This window comes from Uranotaenia lowii, chromosome 1 (assembly GCF_029784155.1).
Source record: "Uranotaenia lowii strain MFRU-FL chromosome 1, ASM2978415v1, whole genome shotgun sequence".
NCBI lineage: Eukaryota > Metazoa > Arthropoda > Insecta > Diptera > Culicidae > Uranotaenia > Uranotaenia lowii.
Window position 1 is genome coordinate 207,946,150 of NC_073691.1, and position 19,034 is coordinate 207,965,183.

The window sequence follows — 19,034 nt, forward strand, 5'->3', positions numbered from 1 at the left end:
CGGGTTTGGAAGTTATGATGTATTTTTTCCCCTATCTCTTTAACATTTGTTTGTACATGAATGTGCTACCGGAAATCCATGGTCTGGGGTTAAGGTTCTGTGTTTGATGACAGAGTACCTACCCCCTTTAACATGATGAGGCCATTAACGAGTACCGTAATACCCTCGAGAAGTGGAAACCTTTCTGGGAATTCTTGAGATAGTATTGAAGAAATGAAAACTTGAAAAAAAAATCAATTTTGTGGGATTTAAATCATGTTCAATCCACAGACATTGATTGGCAAAATTAAATCATCAATCTAAAGAAAGTGACCGAGAGAAAACTGCTAGAAAAACGTATTTCGTTTCTTCAAAATGCTAATGATCTTTTCTTTTCCTTATTAAATTTCTTTTTCAGAAATTTTCACAAGATGATTAATGGTTTCTTCGTCACAGTAGCAGGGCGTGAATCGATATCGATTTGACTATATTTTCACTTCATTTCCACCAGCAGCAGCCTAATCCAGTGCGCCTGGTTCGGGGTTCGAATATTTTTTTTTTTCGGTGTGTATTCCCGGGCCCATCGGAAGTAAACAAAATCATCGCTCAGAAGATTTATTAGCTCTGGTGGGGGTGGAGTTTTTTTCTTCCTTTCCCCCAACAATCCCATCTGTTCGCTGTAGAACCCTCATAGATCAAGGTTGATGTCGTCTGCCAATAGCATCAAACTAATGGTCGGGTCTTGTTGTGTAATAGTTAGTGTTCTGCTTGCTGTATATATTTAGTAAACTCGCAACACAGTGTGTACATATATTTATGGATGTGGTTCCAGTAGTGGAAATGATAGAGACCATCAATGGGGGCGCATCGGTTGGATCACGGATATGGCTGGTGTTGATATCGGGCGGATGTGACGAGGGTTTAACGATTTATACAGAACCCAAACACATTTTGCGCTCGCTAATGTGTATCCTATTAGGATGATGTCATTGAGAAAAAAAAAAAACTAACAACAGAGTAGTAAAAAGATCAATCAAACGCCGTCGACAGCGGAAAAAGGGGGCAATTAAACCTACCTAATATGATCGATTCCTGACATAAAGGTTATGACACAAGAAATCTTCCTTCAGAATAAGTTTCAATTAAAAAATCAATATGAAGTTTTCATTTCAAAACTAAAATTTTCCTCAAGCCATAAACCATAATCATTCATGATGATAAATTTGCATGTAAATAATCCCTGACAAAACAAAAGTTCCCTAAAGATTAAAGGAATTGTTGACCTCCGAGATAATTAGACAGCGATTATCAGTATGAAAAATATCCATCAAAAGATACTCCCAAAATCAATCATCAGCTTAACGAAGCCCTGCTCCCATAATCTGCACGATATCTGATTACCGCAAATTAAATTTCGATTTAGAGCTATCGGAATCGAGCCAAAGTTCTAGCTTCTGTCATGATGTCTTTCAAAATTCCATAAGCCTACAACAGTAGCGCCTTAATTCCATCACCCTGTGATCCACAAATTTGCTTGCCATTGTTTCAATCCCAGACAGCAAATGGAGCCTAGTCTAAAAGTCAATCGACAAATTTGGGGATTATCTTCTCGGGGGAAATCATACCTCCTTCTTCTTCTTTTAAGCCTTTTTCCCCATGTAGGTTTTCAACCCTGTGGAAAATCTGCTTTTTCGGTTGCGTTGGTAAAGTTTTTGTTGCCGTACATCTACTGGGAATACTTTGAATATTTACTTTAACAAATGTTCTTCAAGAAACTGATAAATTTTAAAACTGTTTCAAGCAATACCAGGCGCGGTACAAATTTTCAAAAATGGACTAATATAGAGAACTTAATTATCTAGTGTAAAAATGATAATTTTGAAAGAGTGAGAGGGGGGGGGGGATTCTGTACAATGCCCCTTTTCATTCAAATTGACCCCATTGAACTAAATCAGAGGTGAAAAATTATTAGAGAAGAAATTAAATCTTAAAGAAACCATACTCTATAGATAAAATAATTTCGATATCCTTGTTGTATAAATCTGCGTGAGAAAATGTTCATAAAGAAGATGATTTTCATATTTTGTATACCATGGAGTTACAAAAAATCGACATATGAGCTCATTAAGTAATCTCTCTGTGTAAAAGTCATATTATAAATAAAAATAATACACTTGTTGTTGAATAGGAGAACTTTGAAAAAAAACTTTTCATTTATCTGTTTTTCCTGAGCTTCTTCATATCAGCACGAGATTAACACAACGAAGTTTTAATGATTCGCATTTTGAAACTAGGTACAAATCCCGTTCGTTTTTGGCAACATTCGTTTTTGACAACATTCGATTTTGGCAACATCCGACTTTGGCACAACAATAAAAAAAAGTTAATTGAAAATTGTATAAAGTACTCAAAAATGACAAAAAGATGAAAAATTAATTGTAAAAAAACAAATTCAAACGAAAGAATGAAAATGACAACTAAAAAACGATGAAGAATGAAAAAACAGTAAATATGACAAATGAAAACAAACATTATAAACAAAACAAGAGAAGTGCCAAATGCATCAAAAACATGATGAAAAAAAAAAAACGTTTTTGATAATAAAAACAGTTATTTTGTAAAAATAACTGAAAAAAGTTGAGAATAAAACCGTTCGATTTTGGCAACACAAAATGTACGGGCATGTTGCCAAAATCGAACGGGGTCTTTATTTCGTTCGTAAAACAAATATTTTAAAATCAGTTTTTGATAATAATTGTTATGAATTCAAAACTGATATTAAACTATATCTGATATTTGTGTGATATTCTGTTATATTTTTCTTAATAGTAACTCGGAAATACCGTGTTAGTTTAGTTCATCTTGAAATTCATTTCACATTGTGAGTGTGTGTCGAAGATTTTTTTTTTCTAAATCTTAAATAAATTCTGACATAAAACAACTTTATTCATTCTGAAACGAATGAAGTAAAATTTAAACGCCTAGTTTCACTAATCACTAATCACTAATCGTACTTCCACAGCCAGAACTTATGTCTGAGTCCCAAAGAATAATAAAAGTGAGTTACTATTCTTCTTGTCTTTGTTCATGCTTTTTATCATTTTAACATAAAAACATTAAAATGATGAAAAACACAAAATGGTTGGGCCTACCATGGAGCAGAGAACGCAGAGACATCTGGAACACAGGAACAGAAGAAACGTGGACCACCAGTACCATACGTTTCAAATGGGCAATGTCGTTGGAAGCATGCTTAGAAAAATGCTCCTTGATGAAAAAAACCACGCGTTATTGGAAGTAATTCCACAAATCACAGGGGTTCCTCATCAGTGGTTGGAAATGATCCATTTTGTACAAAGAAATCACAAAACCTAAGAATAAATGCATTTTGTAGAAGTGATTTAATAAATATTACGATTTTAAAACTCTAAGATTTTTTATTTTCATTCAATTATTTTGGATTTCGATGTACAATCATTTCTGGTCATCGACCAAGGATAAAGCGCCTTTACTCGCTCTTGAAAATAAAAAAGAGAATAAGAAAATATTAAAAGAACATAAAACCCTTCGAGGTCTGTTACGAACCCGAAAGGTTTTTTTTTTGAAAATTAACACTTTTAATAGAAATATATAAACTATAATAAAAATCTCTAAATTCAAAACTTTAAAATAGTTCAATTGTGTCCTGATCACCAAAACTAAAAATTGAACTTCTTGGGAAAATGTTTCACACAAACAAACAATCGGTAAAAATGAAACATATAATATAACACAATCGATTCCCTGCAGCCGATAATATTCAAATGAAGCCTAAATCTGGAGAATTGAGGGTGGAAACACTCAGAATCTAACCTTTATTTAACTTCATGTAAGTAAAATAAACATCATGGAACGAACTCACCAAATAAAAGTAAAACATCTGGGCTGTGTTAATTGATGGTGAATTCCTCTTTCCAGTCTGCTCTCAATGATTTCCAGTTCCGTGCAGCGCCTTAGCGGAACGCGGCACGAAATATTTATCCTGCCACTCTTTAGGATCCCACTCATCTATGTATGATTCACCCGTAAAATCTAGAACTTAGTACAGTTTTATGCCATTTTCAGCACTTGAATATTGATTATCAAATGCGCCCTGGCCTTCCACAAACCCTACGCACACAAGAATGAACGACCAAAAGAAAAAATTTGGTCGCAGCAAGCTGAACAAATCCATCGTGCCAAGGGACTGATTGAAAACTCACAACACTACTCTAATTTATTATAATTTTTTTTCATATTCCCTGTCACTGTTGTCGTTGGGAATATTCACAAATGATATTCACAATATTGCAATGATAAGCGACACATTGAACACTAGGAAATCTTATACAGCATTTTATCCAGGGACACCCATAATCAAACCGCGCGGATAACCAAATCGAAGAGCAAAGACGACGACCTGAAAGGCGACGACACAAAAAAAAAACAAACCGTCCTTTTTCGATCACGATTTTCCATTTTCATCCAGTGGATCCACCTCAAGATTTGACTTGTCCACTTTAAGACATCTTTTATCAACACTCCCAGAGTTTTATTTTGTTAATTCCCAATATAATTTCACCAGAAACACTCAATTTTCTGAAAATTTCGACGGACGAGATAAAAAACGCGTGCACTGCGGTCAAGCCAAGGCCTACTCCAACCGCGTAAAATTTAAACGCCTAGTTTCGAACAGTTTCCAATTTGCAATAAATACTGTGTAAATAAAGCGAAATTGGGTTTTGAATTATTCCCATCTTTTAAGAACATTTTTTAAGAAACAATTAAGAAATTATAAAATGAAGGATCAATTATTGATAGCACAAAGCAAAACAAATCACTCTTTTTTAAAGGGCAAAACATTTCAGAGCTGACTTTGACTGATTTGGCAGAGCTGAAGTTCTCGATTCTTAGATTAAAGGCTAACATTTGATAATACATATGTTGAAAATATGTTTGTAAATTTGAGCACTTTAAAAAAAACATAAAATGTTACAAAGATATTGAAAATAAAGGTTTTGAATCAATGATCAACTTTCTTGATTACTGAGAGTTAATTTGACTTTCAAGAAAAAGTTACAAAAGATTTTTTTTCCAGTTCTTCGGAATTTGACAAACCAAAAAGTTAGTAATACAGTTTTGAAAGCCAAATGTTTTACAGTCTTCATCAAAGTTGTTGAATAAATTCAAATCTTAAATATTCAAAACTTTAAAAGCCCTTCAGAGATGTCAAAAATAGTTATACATATTCTTTTCAATTTTCTAAAAATGACATTACATTTTTTTTTCTAAAGCATTGCTTTTCCGAAACATGAATAAATCTGGATCCTTCATTAAATAATGGATGGTAAACAAATTTAAAATCGGTTTTTATGTAGCTTATCATCATTTAATGACGAATTTCAGTAAAAATAGGTTATTTTAATAATTTCAATGGTATATTAAAACTAAACGTGATAAACAAAATCTGACGAAATATTCGAATTCATGATACCAAAATCTTTTAAATCATGTTATTATAACACATGCATAAAAATGCTGTTATCTTATGTAGTTAATATATATTGTTCTTGAATGTAGAGTCGTAATCAATTGCAACTGAAATGTTTTGTCAAATCTAAAATTTGAATAAAAATTTTAATTTTTGTTGTATGAATGATCTGAAAGAAAAATTGACGATATGATTGATTGGTATGAATCTTGAAATCCAGCCAAATACGGAGCCAAATTTGAATTTAAAACGAACACATATATGTGTTTATTATATGGGAGAGTGGGGAATCATGGGCCACTTTTTTCGTTGTTCCATAACTTCATTATTATAAAAGATAAAATGAAAATAAAAAATGGTATGGTTTTCATTATTTTCAAGGTACCATAAGGTATTTTTCTTAAATTTTTAATAAGTTATTTTCCCCAAATTCTGACTGTTTAAAAAAAAGCAATATTTTTTGGATTTTGAAAAATGGTGGGGAATCGTGGGCCACCAAATCCAAATTGTCCAAATAAAATGCAAAGTTTATGAGTTGACCCAAAACTGTGATTTCCTAATTAATTTTGTTATTTTAAAGCAATTTCAGAGGATGAAATAAAAAAGAGAGCTGTGTATGATCGCATAGATTTCAAAACCTGTCTCGCGGACGTTTTGGCAAAATTTCTTATATAGGATGGACAAAATATTTTTCATAACTCTTCATTTGGCATAAGAAAACTTTACAGATAGGTAAAACGTATTTTAAGTTCTGAATGTGTATAAAAACATAAAAATATAGGTGATTCAAGATGTGTGGCCCACAAGCTATGATTTGCAAATTGGTTGCGTTTGTGTGACTTATTGATGTTTCATCAAAAATTCCTTTTCCATGTGAAAGATCATGACAAAACTAAGATCATAAGCGTATGAGCATATTTTTGTTATGCACTTTAGGTTCCCCATGGATGAAATTAGCGGGTGTTTTTTTTAATTATGTAAGTAAATTTTTCTAACTTTTTTTAGCTTGATAAATAAAAGAAGCATATGATGCGTATTTCAGTGAACAACATATAGGAATATATGCTCACGCAAAGCGAAGACGATGACAGTTGGTTTGAGATTTTTAACTCAACACACATCTGAGATATTAAAAGTGGCCCACGTTTCCCCATGGCCCACGATACCCCACTCTCCCCTACTATTCATTTTTGAGTTTCATAACTAATTTTGCGATGATGGCTGATTATGAATTCAAAATCTGTGTTATGATACTAAAATCAACATTCTATTCCTTTTTTTTTAAATTCATATACAGAGCCCGTTCGTTTTTGGCAACATTCGATTTTGGCAACATTCGATTTTGGCAACATCCGATTTTGGCACATGTGCCAAAATCGAACGGTTTTTAGAAGCGACATTACCTTTTAGTTTTCTCTATAACAGGACCAACATAATTTGGACAAACACCAAAAAAACGTTTTTACGTTCAGAAATTGTGATAGAATACAACAACAAAAACAAAAGTTTTTAAAAAAAATTATAAAATACTCAAAAATTACAAAAATAGGAAATTTTAAAAAAAAATCAAAAACAAATACGAACAAAAGACTAAAAATGAAAAAATCAACTTAAGAATGATGAAGAATGACAAAAACAGCAGAAATGACAAAAAAACTAAGATCATAAACAAATCAAAAATAGTGCAAAATGCATCAGAAATATGAGAAAGAAAAATTTTAAAAATTCTAAAAATGATCGGAAATTGACTTAAAATAACGTTAATGATAATAAAAAGTGATATTTTGTTGAAATAGGAGAAAAAAGAATCAGAATAAAAACCGTTCGATTTCGGCAACATTCGATTTTGGCAACACAAAATGTTCGGGCATGTTGCCAAAAACGAACGGGGTCTGTATTCCCTTTTAATCTAAAAAGAAAATTTTATTAGAATATTTTGAATTTTATACTAACTTCATAATTTTCCTTTGGACCCGAATGCCAAAAAAGGTCCTAAAAAAAATCCTTCGTAACTTAAAATATTTCAAGTACAAAAAACCTTATAAGCCACTATGATATATAAGAATTGGCAGCTATGATAATTTTTTATGATAATTGGTTTGAGTTTCTCAAAATATATGTAAGGTACACCAGAGAAAATAACGAAAAGTGCAAACAAAGCTCTTTTTCTCCATTTAAAAATGTTCCAAATGTTTTTTGTGCGGTAACAAATGGCCTTGTGTGCGCTCACTCCCGTATTTGCATGTTCCTCGAAGTATCTTTAACCGGCTTTTACAACCATACTCGTTCGATCTGTGCTAATTTTGATTAATCAAATAGTTGGTAGAAATGTGGTCTATAGGACTTTTGAGTTGTGGACATTTTTACTACTTCTGTGATTCTCAAATTTAATTGCATCTTATTCTGAAATTGTCTTATAACTTTAACTAATGCTTTTTGTCAAAATCGAGATTTACAATTAAAAGTGTATCAATTAATTCAGAATTAAAATTTGTATAAAAATTATCACGAAAAAAAGAAAACCCTTCATTTCAAGGTTTTTAACTTATTCTATTTAAATTATATTTAACAGGCTGTGATATACTTACAGAGAAATAACTGCTTTTGCATCTCTATGTTATACATGTCTGTTTTTAGTTTGTTTCTTTATGAAAAAAGAAATCCAAAATTGAATTTTACTAACAATCTCAAAATCTATGCAATTATGCAATGCAATTTCTGACAAAAAAAATACAAAAAATGTTTCATGGACGATAAAGTTTTCGTGATACTGAAGTGGTATATAACCATAAAAATTAACTTCCGTGCATTTATCGGCGAAAGAAATTGGTTTTAGAAGAACAACACTAAGATTACAATATCAAAAGTGAGAATAGAAAGTGAGACTGCCAGTAGAAGTCTTACGCTTTTGAGATGCCTTTTGGAAAATTGGAACTCCTCAATGGAGAATTTGCTTGCAATTTGAATTTCTTACTTTAACGCTATTTCAAATAACCTTTTCGGGTTGATAAACACTTCCACGGAGTGGAAAATTTTAGAAATTCAAGGGTCTAGCGACATGGAAAAATTCTAAATTTTTCTAGAAGTTTGAGCGCTCTGTATTTTTAATGGATTTTTCCGCTTGAAGGGGGTGATCACCCTGATCACACCACCCCCCATGGGGACTCGCATGAGCAATACTGAAAATTACATGCCACATAAAGCTTGCTTCAGATAGAATTGGAACAAAACCAATTATCCGTATTTCAGTTATTCATAATTTAATTCAAGATCTTTTATTAAACAAATGTAGCGTTTTCTTCACACTTTAAGAAAAAATACGGATCAAATAATTCGTCACGATTTGGATGGAATTCTCGATTTTTTTTCCTGTAACACAGCTCATTAGGCGGCGCACAGCTTCTTCGTTCATCGTTTCAGCTATCTTATTCCAACCTTTCCCTTTGCCTTGAATCTCCTCTTCATGATTGTCCAGTATTTATTTCTCAATAGGGAAGAACTGGGGGTAGTAAGGTTCTCTGCATACCATTCCTGAAAGACTTTGCTTTAATGACAGCTTGCCAAATCTGGCCAAAACAGTACGGGAAGGATCGAATGAACGGCATAATCCGTTTTTGGAAACACTCTTTTTGGTATAGTTCTGACGTGTAACAAAAATCATCGGCCTTTCATAGCGGCGTCGATGGATCACTTGACCGCATCCAGCCGAGGGAACCACGCGCTGTCTCACTCCACTCGCTCGCCCGCTCACACTTACCGACTAACTGCCGACTCCCGTGCACGCTCGTGTCGAATGACGAAGTGTCGGTTTTATTCATTCACTCACACATCCCTCTCCGACGAGATTTGATTTTGGTCTCGGTTTGTACAGATTACGACCTGTACACTTGACGACTAAACGTTTGTCGGATCGAAATCTTTTCCTTTCCAACCCTGCTTCGGATAGGTTTGACTCATGTTACTCCCTTCCAACTGTTCAAAACAAATAAAAAAAATTCTGAAAAGGTACCTGAGTAACTTATACTCAAGATTCCAAATTTGCCGAGATACTTCGGCTGGCTTGAACCCACAATTCATTGTATATGGTTTATGTGAAACCTAGCGGCGAGCAACTTTGAAAACCGCGAGCTTAACGCAATCAAAGCAACCGATAAAGCTTAACGCACTGATAACTGTCAAAAGTTGAAAACCGATGCGACAAAATATAGGAACAGTTGCTCGTTTCGGCTAACAAGTGTTGCTTCGACCAATTTTTGAAGAAAATTGATTGTTTCTCGGTGGTATTTGGTGTTTTTCGGTTCCTAGTAAGTATTAAGCATGTAAACAAGAAGTATGTAAGGTTTTGATTCTCGAATTCTAGTTGCAGTCAACGAAAAATGGGTCGCGCACCTAAAACACAGCGGATGGTTATCCACAAAATGGCCAAGGCAGGCAGCAGCCAACAAGAAATCGAGGAGTACTTGGGACGACAAATAACACACGACGTATTGCAGGACACGACACTTAACGTTTTTACTAACGGAAAAAGGAATTAAATTTACCTTTTTTGTCGACCGGTTTCGGGCTCGATGTTGCCCATCTACAGGACGATGTCCGACTGACTAGATGAAGGAAAAACACTAATACATGTGCATACTATCCAATAGTATTCGTCGAAGGGTGGTCGGGTTGTTGAAAACTTGGTTTGAGCAGGTTGAAAAGCGGTGATATGATTGGAGCGTCATCCTCGTTCATAAGTGGCCTTTCCGATGTAGTGATATACATGGATTCCCATGCGTTTAAATGTGACGCTTTGCGTACACATTTTTTGAACTTAACCTTTCCCCAATCTATGTGATGATTAAGTTCTGACGCGTGGGCTGCTACACTTGATTCGTTGCTCCTGCCGTTATCTACTGCGTTTTTGTGCTCTTTGATTCTGGTTCTGAATTTCCGTCTGGTTTGCCCAATATAGACGGCCGGGCAGTTTTGACATGGAATCTCATAAATTCCAGATCTCTCTTCCGGTGGCACTTTGTCTTTTAGAGCAACCAGTCGATCTTTCAAAGTGTTTGAACTTTTGTAAGCCACTTTCAGACCATGTTTAGAGAGAATCTTACAGATACTATTTGTCAGTGGTGGGTGGTACGGCAGGCTGACTCTTTGGGATTCATCTCTTTCTGGTTTGAATGTGGTTGCGTTGCTACGGAGCTTTTTTCTTTCGTGTTTTCGGAGGATTTTGCTGACGAATTCTTGATCGTATCCGTTTAATTCACCAGCCTGCAAGATTTTTTGCTTTTCTAGTTCGAATTCATGGCTCTCCATCGGTATGTTGTACAGACGGTGGGCCATCGAATGAAAGGCAGCTTGCTTTTGCGCTCCAAAATGGTTTGAATCAACCGTAATATAGCGATCTGTTGACGTGGGTTTACGATAAATTCCGAATTTCACCGTGTTATCTTCTTTTCTGGAAATTAACAGGTCGAGGAATGGAAGTTTCCCATCAACTTCTTTTTCGACGGTAAATTTAATCGAACTATGCTGGTTGTTCAAAGTCTCAAGCGTCTGCGGGAGATACCGTTCCTTTACGGTGGCGAAGATATCATCAACATAACGCCACCAAACACGAGGGAAAAGTTTCTCCCGTTTTTCGAGATCTGTTTCGAAGTCACTCATGAAGAGTTCAGCCAGTAGGGGGGATAATTTACTTCCCATGCTGAGGCCGAAGGTTTGCTTGTAGAATTTACCCCGAAACAGGAAGTAATTTTGATTCATACAAACCTCGGCTATGGTGACGTACGCTGCTATTTGGTTTGGGGGTGCGCGGCGTCGCTCCAGGTGTCTGCGAAGGCTACGTAAGGCGTCAGAAATAGGGACGCTGGGAAAAAGTGCGGAGACATCAAACGAGACTAAGATCTCTCCTCGACGCACTTTGAAATCTTTCAAATTTTCCACTAGGTCAACCGAGTTGAGGACACTTTTGCCGTGCTTAACTGGATATTTCCGCATTTCTTCTACCAACCACGCTGCCATTTTTTCGGTTGGTGTGCAGATGTTTGAAGAAATGGGCCTCATTGCGATTGGGTTCTTATGAATTTTTGGCAGGCAATACAATGAGGCTACTTTTGGGTTCGGGACGAGGAATTTTCTTTCGAGTTTTATTTCACCCATTAAGTCAGCCACTTTTTGCCTTGTGCTGTTTGCTTCCTCGATCATATTATTGAGAGGGTCTTTTGGCTTGAGACTTTGAACAACCAGCATAGTTCGATTAAATTTACCGTCGAAAAAGAAGTTGATGGGAAACTTCCATTCCTCGACCTGTTAATTTCCAGAAAAGAAGATAACACGGTGAAATTCGGAATTTATCGTAAACCCACGTCAACAGATCGCTATATTACGGTTGATTCAAACCATTTTGGAGCGCAAAAGCAAGCTGCCTTTCATTCGATGGCCCACCGTCTGTACAACATACCGATGGAGAGCCATGAATTCGAACTAGAAAAGCAAAAAATCTTGCAGGCTGGTGAATTAAACGGATACGATCAAGAATTCGTCAGCAAAATCCTCCGAAAACACGAAAGAAAAAAGCTCCGTAGCAACGCAACCACATTCAAACCAGAAAGAGATGAATCCCAAAGAGTCAGCCTGCCGTACCACCCACCACTGACAAATAGTATCTGTAAGATTCTCTCTAAACATGGTCTGAAAGTGGCTTACAAAAGTTCAAACACTTTGAAAGATCGACTGGTTGCTCTAAAAGACAAAGTGCCACCGGAAGAGAGATCTGGAATTTATGAGATTCCATGTCAAAACTGCCCGGCCGTCTATATTGGGCAAACCAGACGGAAATTCAGAACCAGAATCAAAGAGCACAAAAACGCAGTAGATAACGGCAGGAGCAACGAATCAAGTGTAGCAGCCCACGCGTCAGAACTTAATCATCACATAGATTGGGGAAAGGTTAAGTTCAAAAAATGTGTACGCAAAGCGTCACATTTAAACGCATGGGAATCCATGTATATCACTACATCGGAAAGGCCACTTATGAACGAGGATGACGCTCCAATCATATCACCGCTTTTCAACCTGCTCAAACCAAGTTTTCAACAACCCGACCACCCTTCGACGAATACTATTGGATAGTATGCACATGTATTAGTGTTTTTCCTTCATCTAGTCAGTCGGACATCGTCCTGTAGATGGGCAACATCGAGCCCGAAACCGGTCGACAAAAAAGGTAAATTTAATTCCTTTTTCCGTTAGTAAAAACGTTAAGTGTCGTGTCCTGTAATACGTCGTGTGTTATTTGTGTAGCATAAGTTTTTACGTTTAGCACAACCATTAAAATGAGTACTTGGGACGATTTAAAACTTTCGTGTTCAATGCCCTCCACGACCGCAAAAACATCCAAAACGATGGACGCTCAAGGAAAACGACCGCGAAAGATGATTCTGCCATAATGCGGGCCTTTAAGAAACATCCCTTGAAGGCCTCGAAAAAGATCCGGGACGTACTGAACTTGACCGTGAGTTCCCGGACAATTCAGCGGCGGCTGGTGGAGCAAGAGCTAGGTGATAAAAGCTCCCGGAAGGTCCCGATATTGAAACACCTGAAGGCGCGGATGAAGTTCGCACAAAATCATTTCGATTGGATCGGTCCGGAGAAGGAGAAGCAGTGGCGAAATATACTGTGGTCGGATGAGACGAAGGTAAACCTCATCGGCTCGGACGGCAAAACTTGGGTTCATCGTCCAATAGGCTGCGCTTACATGCCACAGTATAACAAGAAGACATTCAAGCATGGAGAAGAGAATATTATCTTGTGGGGGTGCTTCTCCTGGTATGGAGTTGGCCCCCTGTATTGGGTGGATAACATCATGGATCAGTACCTCTACCCTCAAATTTTAAGGGGTAGTATGCTGCCACACGCCGAGTTGGAGATGCCCCTGAAATGGCAGTTCATGAAGGATAACGATTGGAAACATACTGCCAAGACCGTCAAAAAGTGGTTCCAGAATAACAAAGTCGACGTCATGGAGTGGCCAGCGCAGTCACCGGATCTTAATCCTTTAGAAAATCTATGAGAGATCGTGAAAAGGTCTGTGTACACGAAGAAGTCGTAGAATTAGCAGGAATTGTGGGAGAGGATCCAAGCTTGTTGGTACACCATTCCTGTCACCACGTGTCCACCAGAAGTTTGCCATAGTTTGCCAGTGGCAAAATAAATGTAACCATCATTTTTTCGCGAAATCCTCAGAATTGGTTTTCATCTTTGATATCAAAACATACGCATTCGAATGTAATTGAAAATATTTGATTTATTCTAGAACATTTCTGAACCCACATGCATCTACAATTTCCTTTCGTATTCTTCTTCAATTCATCATTTCCACCTCTGACATATTTCACATTTTTCTTGTTTCGCCAGCAAACTTAAAACGCCAGTTTCCTGCGAATACAGTGTGACCCATAAAGATTGCGATCTCTCGTCAAAGTTCAAAAACACTTTCCTTTGGATTTCGTCAATCCAGGGAAAACATTCTAATGAAGTCCCTGGTAGAAATATTTTGGACAAAACCATCATATTATATTCCACCACAAGGATGACATTACTCAAAGTTCATAAATAGTTTGCGGCAACTATCAAATAAGAAACTTTACAATAACCTACGTTACGATACACGGGGCATCCCTTGGTCGATTGCCACTCGTTCAGCTCCCGGATGCACCACCTGGCCCGACCTACATACATCGCTGGCACAGTTTGCAAAAGTTGTGTCAGATGCCAAGCCCTGGCCTGTCCAGAAGACCATGTCACTCTGTCATCGAAACCATTAAAAGTCGCCCCCGGTTTTATGATGATATGTTGTTGTGATACTATAGGGTGAGAAGCATGGCGTCGAAAGTTTGAGCGAGGGATAGGTGGTGTTATTGTAAAAACAGCACTTGTGCAACCATATGATGGGCAATTTGTCGTCACAACTATGTTTTACAAAAGCTTTATTACGGTGTGGTACTTCTTTGGTGCCAGCAAATTGCCCTAGAGCCCTGAACAAGTTGGTAGTCCCTTAGCGAGTTCGAGTTATTTAGTTTGTTATTATCTCCACTCTATTGGTTTTGATAGAATTATACATTCCAGAGGTTGACGGTAGCAAAAAATGTCAATCTCGAGCGGATTAATCCTTAGATAAACGAAACACTTTTGGAACAGCTTTTTTCCAAGAAAAGGCACAACAGGCTCTTATATTCTCATCACAAAACCGTCGCCGGCAATAAGTATGCCGTCAAATTGCAATTGCGCTCATTTATGAGAAAATTCATCAAAAGTTCTTGGGTGAAGAAAAGGAAAGAGAGGAAAAAAGCAACACGCCACGAAAGGAAGGAAAGTAATTCGGCACCCCAAAATGGTTGTCAGTGCGCTCTGTCGTCATCATCAACGTTTTTGATCTGCAACATCAACCAACAACGACGAGGCAGTTTGGCGCATTTTTTCACTAGGTGGTCTATATTCAAGGGTAGATAGATGACGAATCTTGGATCAAGGATAGAGAGCTCGGTGAAGGCAACAACGAACGATATGAACATTCTGCAATTTTGTCAGCTTGGAATGCCTTTTTTTGTCAACGGCGTCGCCCGTGGATCCAAAGAGTATGTTGGGGTAAATTGTAAAAAATCTTCAGGGAAAGTTAATCAAAATAACTTCAACTTGATCAGGAACATATTCAATTCTTGGGCAGTTGGTTACAAATAAAAACCATCGAAATTTGATACAAAACTAAGAATCAATTATATTTTGTGGAATACATAGTACAACAAAAAATTTTGATTTTTTAATGTTTTCAGTTTGTGATACCAAAACCAAATCATGATACAATCAGAAGTTCTGATTCAGAACAATTCATTTTGCACCGGAATACTCCATACCTGACCTTTTTTGATGCGGCTTTACGAGCTTCAGTCGTTTGCAAGCAGTAGTCACACGGCTCTTTCATGTTTTCCGTTGGCAACAAACTGAGGCGACTAAGTGAAGCCTAATAAACAATAACTCGTCAACAGAGGTGGAAATGTACATCGGAAAATTTTTAAATGGAGAGTTTTTTTTTTCCTAGCAGCTCAGACATAAAGTTACAAACTAACTGGAGAACAATGAATATTCTTAATTTGTCATTGTTTTGTTAATTCAAACTAATGAATTTTCACTAGAGTGTCCATTTCCCGGTCATTTTAACCTTCCCGGGAATTGGATATCGGGATCCTTTTCCCGGGAATTCCCGCGAACCCAGGTTAAATTGAAACCTTATCTATAAAGTATTTTTGAAATTTTTAGATTATAGTATAATGTATAAAACTGTGTAAAACTTTTCAAAGTATTGACATGCCCTTCAAATTTAGTTAGCAATTATCAAACACAAAAAATTTAAAAAAAAAGTTACTATTTTTGACACAATTTACACTAGAAAGACCGCACCAGTCAAAATGACTGGTTTGACGCTTTGTTTGTGGAATATCTTTTATATACTTCGTTTTAAAAATTCGCAAAAATACGACTTTTCATGAATTTTGGACCTCTACAAATCCGTTCATTTTTTATTTTTCTAGCTCTAAATTTCACTATGGACACCTGGACCGTGACCAATCAAAATGACTGGTAAAATTCACAACTCTATAACTCAAACAAGATATATTTTTTTCGCTTTCTTTTATTTTTATACGCAATCTTCAATCAAAACAATGATCCCTAGTTGATTTACGGTGGGCAATAACATTATTTATTTTCGAAGCGAAGTTATGAAGATTTGTGATGGATTTGTGTGTGGCGTGTAAGCACTTGACTACCAAATTTTTTGGTCTGTTTTGTTGCTCAACTTTAAACAAACTTTCTGTCAAAATTTGGCGAAATTTATTCGAATTTTGTGAAAGTTATGTTAGATTTAATATATGCCCTTCGAGTAATCTGAGTAATTTTACGTTATAAATATCTTTTATTAAAACTAGTATAAGTAAAATAGTTATGAATTTTTTATTCATTTACTCATATTTGAAGACATAAGTTATGAAACAGGATAATTTAAATGATATTTCAATACGGGTGCACGGATTGGCTGCAAATTCGCCGTAGTAAATTATATAGAGTGAAATAGTTGTCAACTTGCTTTAGAATACAAAATATCTTTGAGTGAGGTGTTGGGAAACAAGAATATTTAAATTAGTTTAAATGTCACTTGATTAACACGAAAATAAACAGTACCAAAAAATAATACTTCAAAAACTGTTTTTAAAATGCTGAAGGAAAGTTTTTTTTGTATACTTTGTGGTGAATAATTGTGGTCAGGGGTTCTCGTTCAGTCCTAAATCTGATTTGCTTACAAATCAGAAACATATGATAGGTATCTGAAATTCAATATTAACCAAATTGGAAAACATTTTAGGAGAAACAAATCAACATAACGATGTTGATTCATTATTTTTGTTTTCACAGTTTTCCGTCGCACGATATAACTTGATGCACATTATTCCTAAAATTCACTCGGCCAATGGCAACCGTTCTCCAATTTCTTTGATGTTGATTCAATTATCATCTTATCAGATAAATATAAGATTGGAAATACCTGAATTATAATAATAAAGTAAATATATAATTTCTAGATATGATTGAAACTTTTTTTCCAGAGATGAATAAAACGGAATTATAAATAAAAATCTCTTCTTTTTTTTCTATAAGTTGAGCAAATTACCATGAGTGAACGGTTTTACTGCCATTCATCCAAAATCGACTTATTTGCATGCTAAAGGTAATGAATAACGGCATTTATAGGTTAGAGAGAAAAATTTTGTTATATACATGGTTCTTCAGTATGGGTGCACGGATTCGCAACATTTTCAGTTTGGTATAGTGAAGATTTGTCAAAATAATTGATAAAAATACGGTGTCGGCGAACGGCGAATCCATGCCGTTATTCTTTACCTTTAGCATGCAAAAAAGTTGTTTTGGAAGAATGGCAGTGAAACCGTGCACCCATGGTAAATTGTACTATTTATAGAAAAATTATGCTTTAAAACCAACAATATCAGGTATGATTATAAGCAACATGTTGAAAAACTTCAGAGCGGTGGGTGCTAGAAAATATCTACTACGACAAAATTGAAGTGTAACCGTGCAACCATGGTCAAACCCCATAACTATTGAACATTAATTTCTGATGAGATTGGTAGTGTATTTCAATTTTTTGATAACTATTTGAAATTTTCAATTTATGACATACACGAGATCGTCAACTATGCCAAAATCAGGTGATTCCGTGCACCCATGGTGAAAAAATATTTCCATTTTATAACAATGATTATTGTCAAATAAGTAACAATATAATATCATAAGTAAAAAGTTAAAAATATTACGTAAACAAAATTTTCCCTTTACCACTCATTTTGACTGGTCCGAATAGGTATATTCAATTTGCCGGCCTTTCTAGTGTTAAAAATGTTCAAAATATTGAACAAAGCTACCAGTAAACATAACTATTTCCACCTAATTTTTTTCATCAACTTAATTTATAGTTCTGGCAGTAGGCGGTAAAACAATAATGGATTAAAATCATGCAAATACATCAAGCTTGCCAGATTGCCCGGTTTTATCCGGGTTTGCCCGGATATTTGATGCAAAATTTCGAGAAAGTCCGGTCTGGCCCGGTTGCCAGGTCGTGAAAAAAGTCCGGATAATGCCCGGATTTTTTCACAATTTTCACAAAGAAACCAAAAAAAATCAATGTTTTTGAGTAAGTTTCAGCGGTACATTTTCAACGGTTGTTTCAAATAATTTCGCTGATTTACTTTTATAAACCTTTAAATATTTAAGTGTTCCAAAAAGTTTTTGGAAGTCTGCAATTACATTTATAAAATATTCATTTCATTTTTTTTGCATTTTTCTTTGCTTTTTTATATAATAACACCTAAATTTTGCCCGTTTATTGCCCGGTTGTTGGATTTGGAAAATTGAAATCCATGCCCGGATTTTGCCAGGTTATTTTGAAAAAATGCCCGGAATTGCTAGGCCCGGATGGAAGTGGAAAAAATTCTGGCAACCATACATACATTAAATTATCAGTGTAGGCTCTTAGTACTTAGTACTCTTAGTGTAGGCAAAGGGTATTAGTACTTTAACCTACAAAATTGACTGCTTCTTGTTGCAAAGATTTGAAATTATTGAGAAATCAAAAGAGAAAATGAGAAAAAATTTCTGTATCGATAGAAGATTGTTTGGTAGACTTCAGGTTTTTCATCACACCTCGTAAAAATTCCGATAACTATCCATTTGTGAAATTATTTTATCGGCTATATCTTCAAGTAAGAATGTTTGAGAATTGAAAAATTATAGACAGATAGAAGATTAGAATAAGGTGAAAAATGTTGAAAATGAACGGAAGGATAATTTTATTTTGAAATTTTTTTCACCACATTTAATCTTCTATTCCCCACGGGCCTACTGCCTTGTAGTGGAAGATACAGATAGAGTTGTGGCTACCATCACACATTAGTAGGCCATGCGTGGTTCGCCCCCACAAGCGGAATCC

General features: G+C 35.8%; 2 protein-coding genes across 2 annotated transcripts in view; both read right to left on the minus strand.

The window, feature by feature from the left end:
- LOC129745480 (5-hydroxytryptamine receptor 1-like) overlaps positions 1-19,034 on the minus strand; it is a 244,886-nt gene that overhangs the window by 95,664 nt on the left and 130,188 nt on the right. The window lies entirely within an intron of this gene.
- On the minus strand, positions 10,124-11,542 carry LOC129738333 (uncharacterized). Its single transcript, XM_055729519.1, has one exon. The coding sequence runs from the start codon at positions 11,540-11,542 to the stop codon at positions 10,124-10,126; it is 1,419 nt and encodes a 472-aa protein (XP_055585494.1).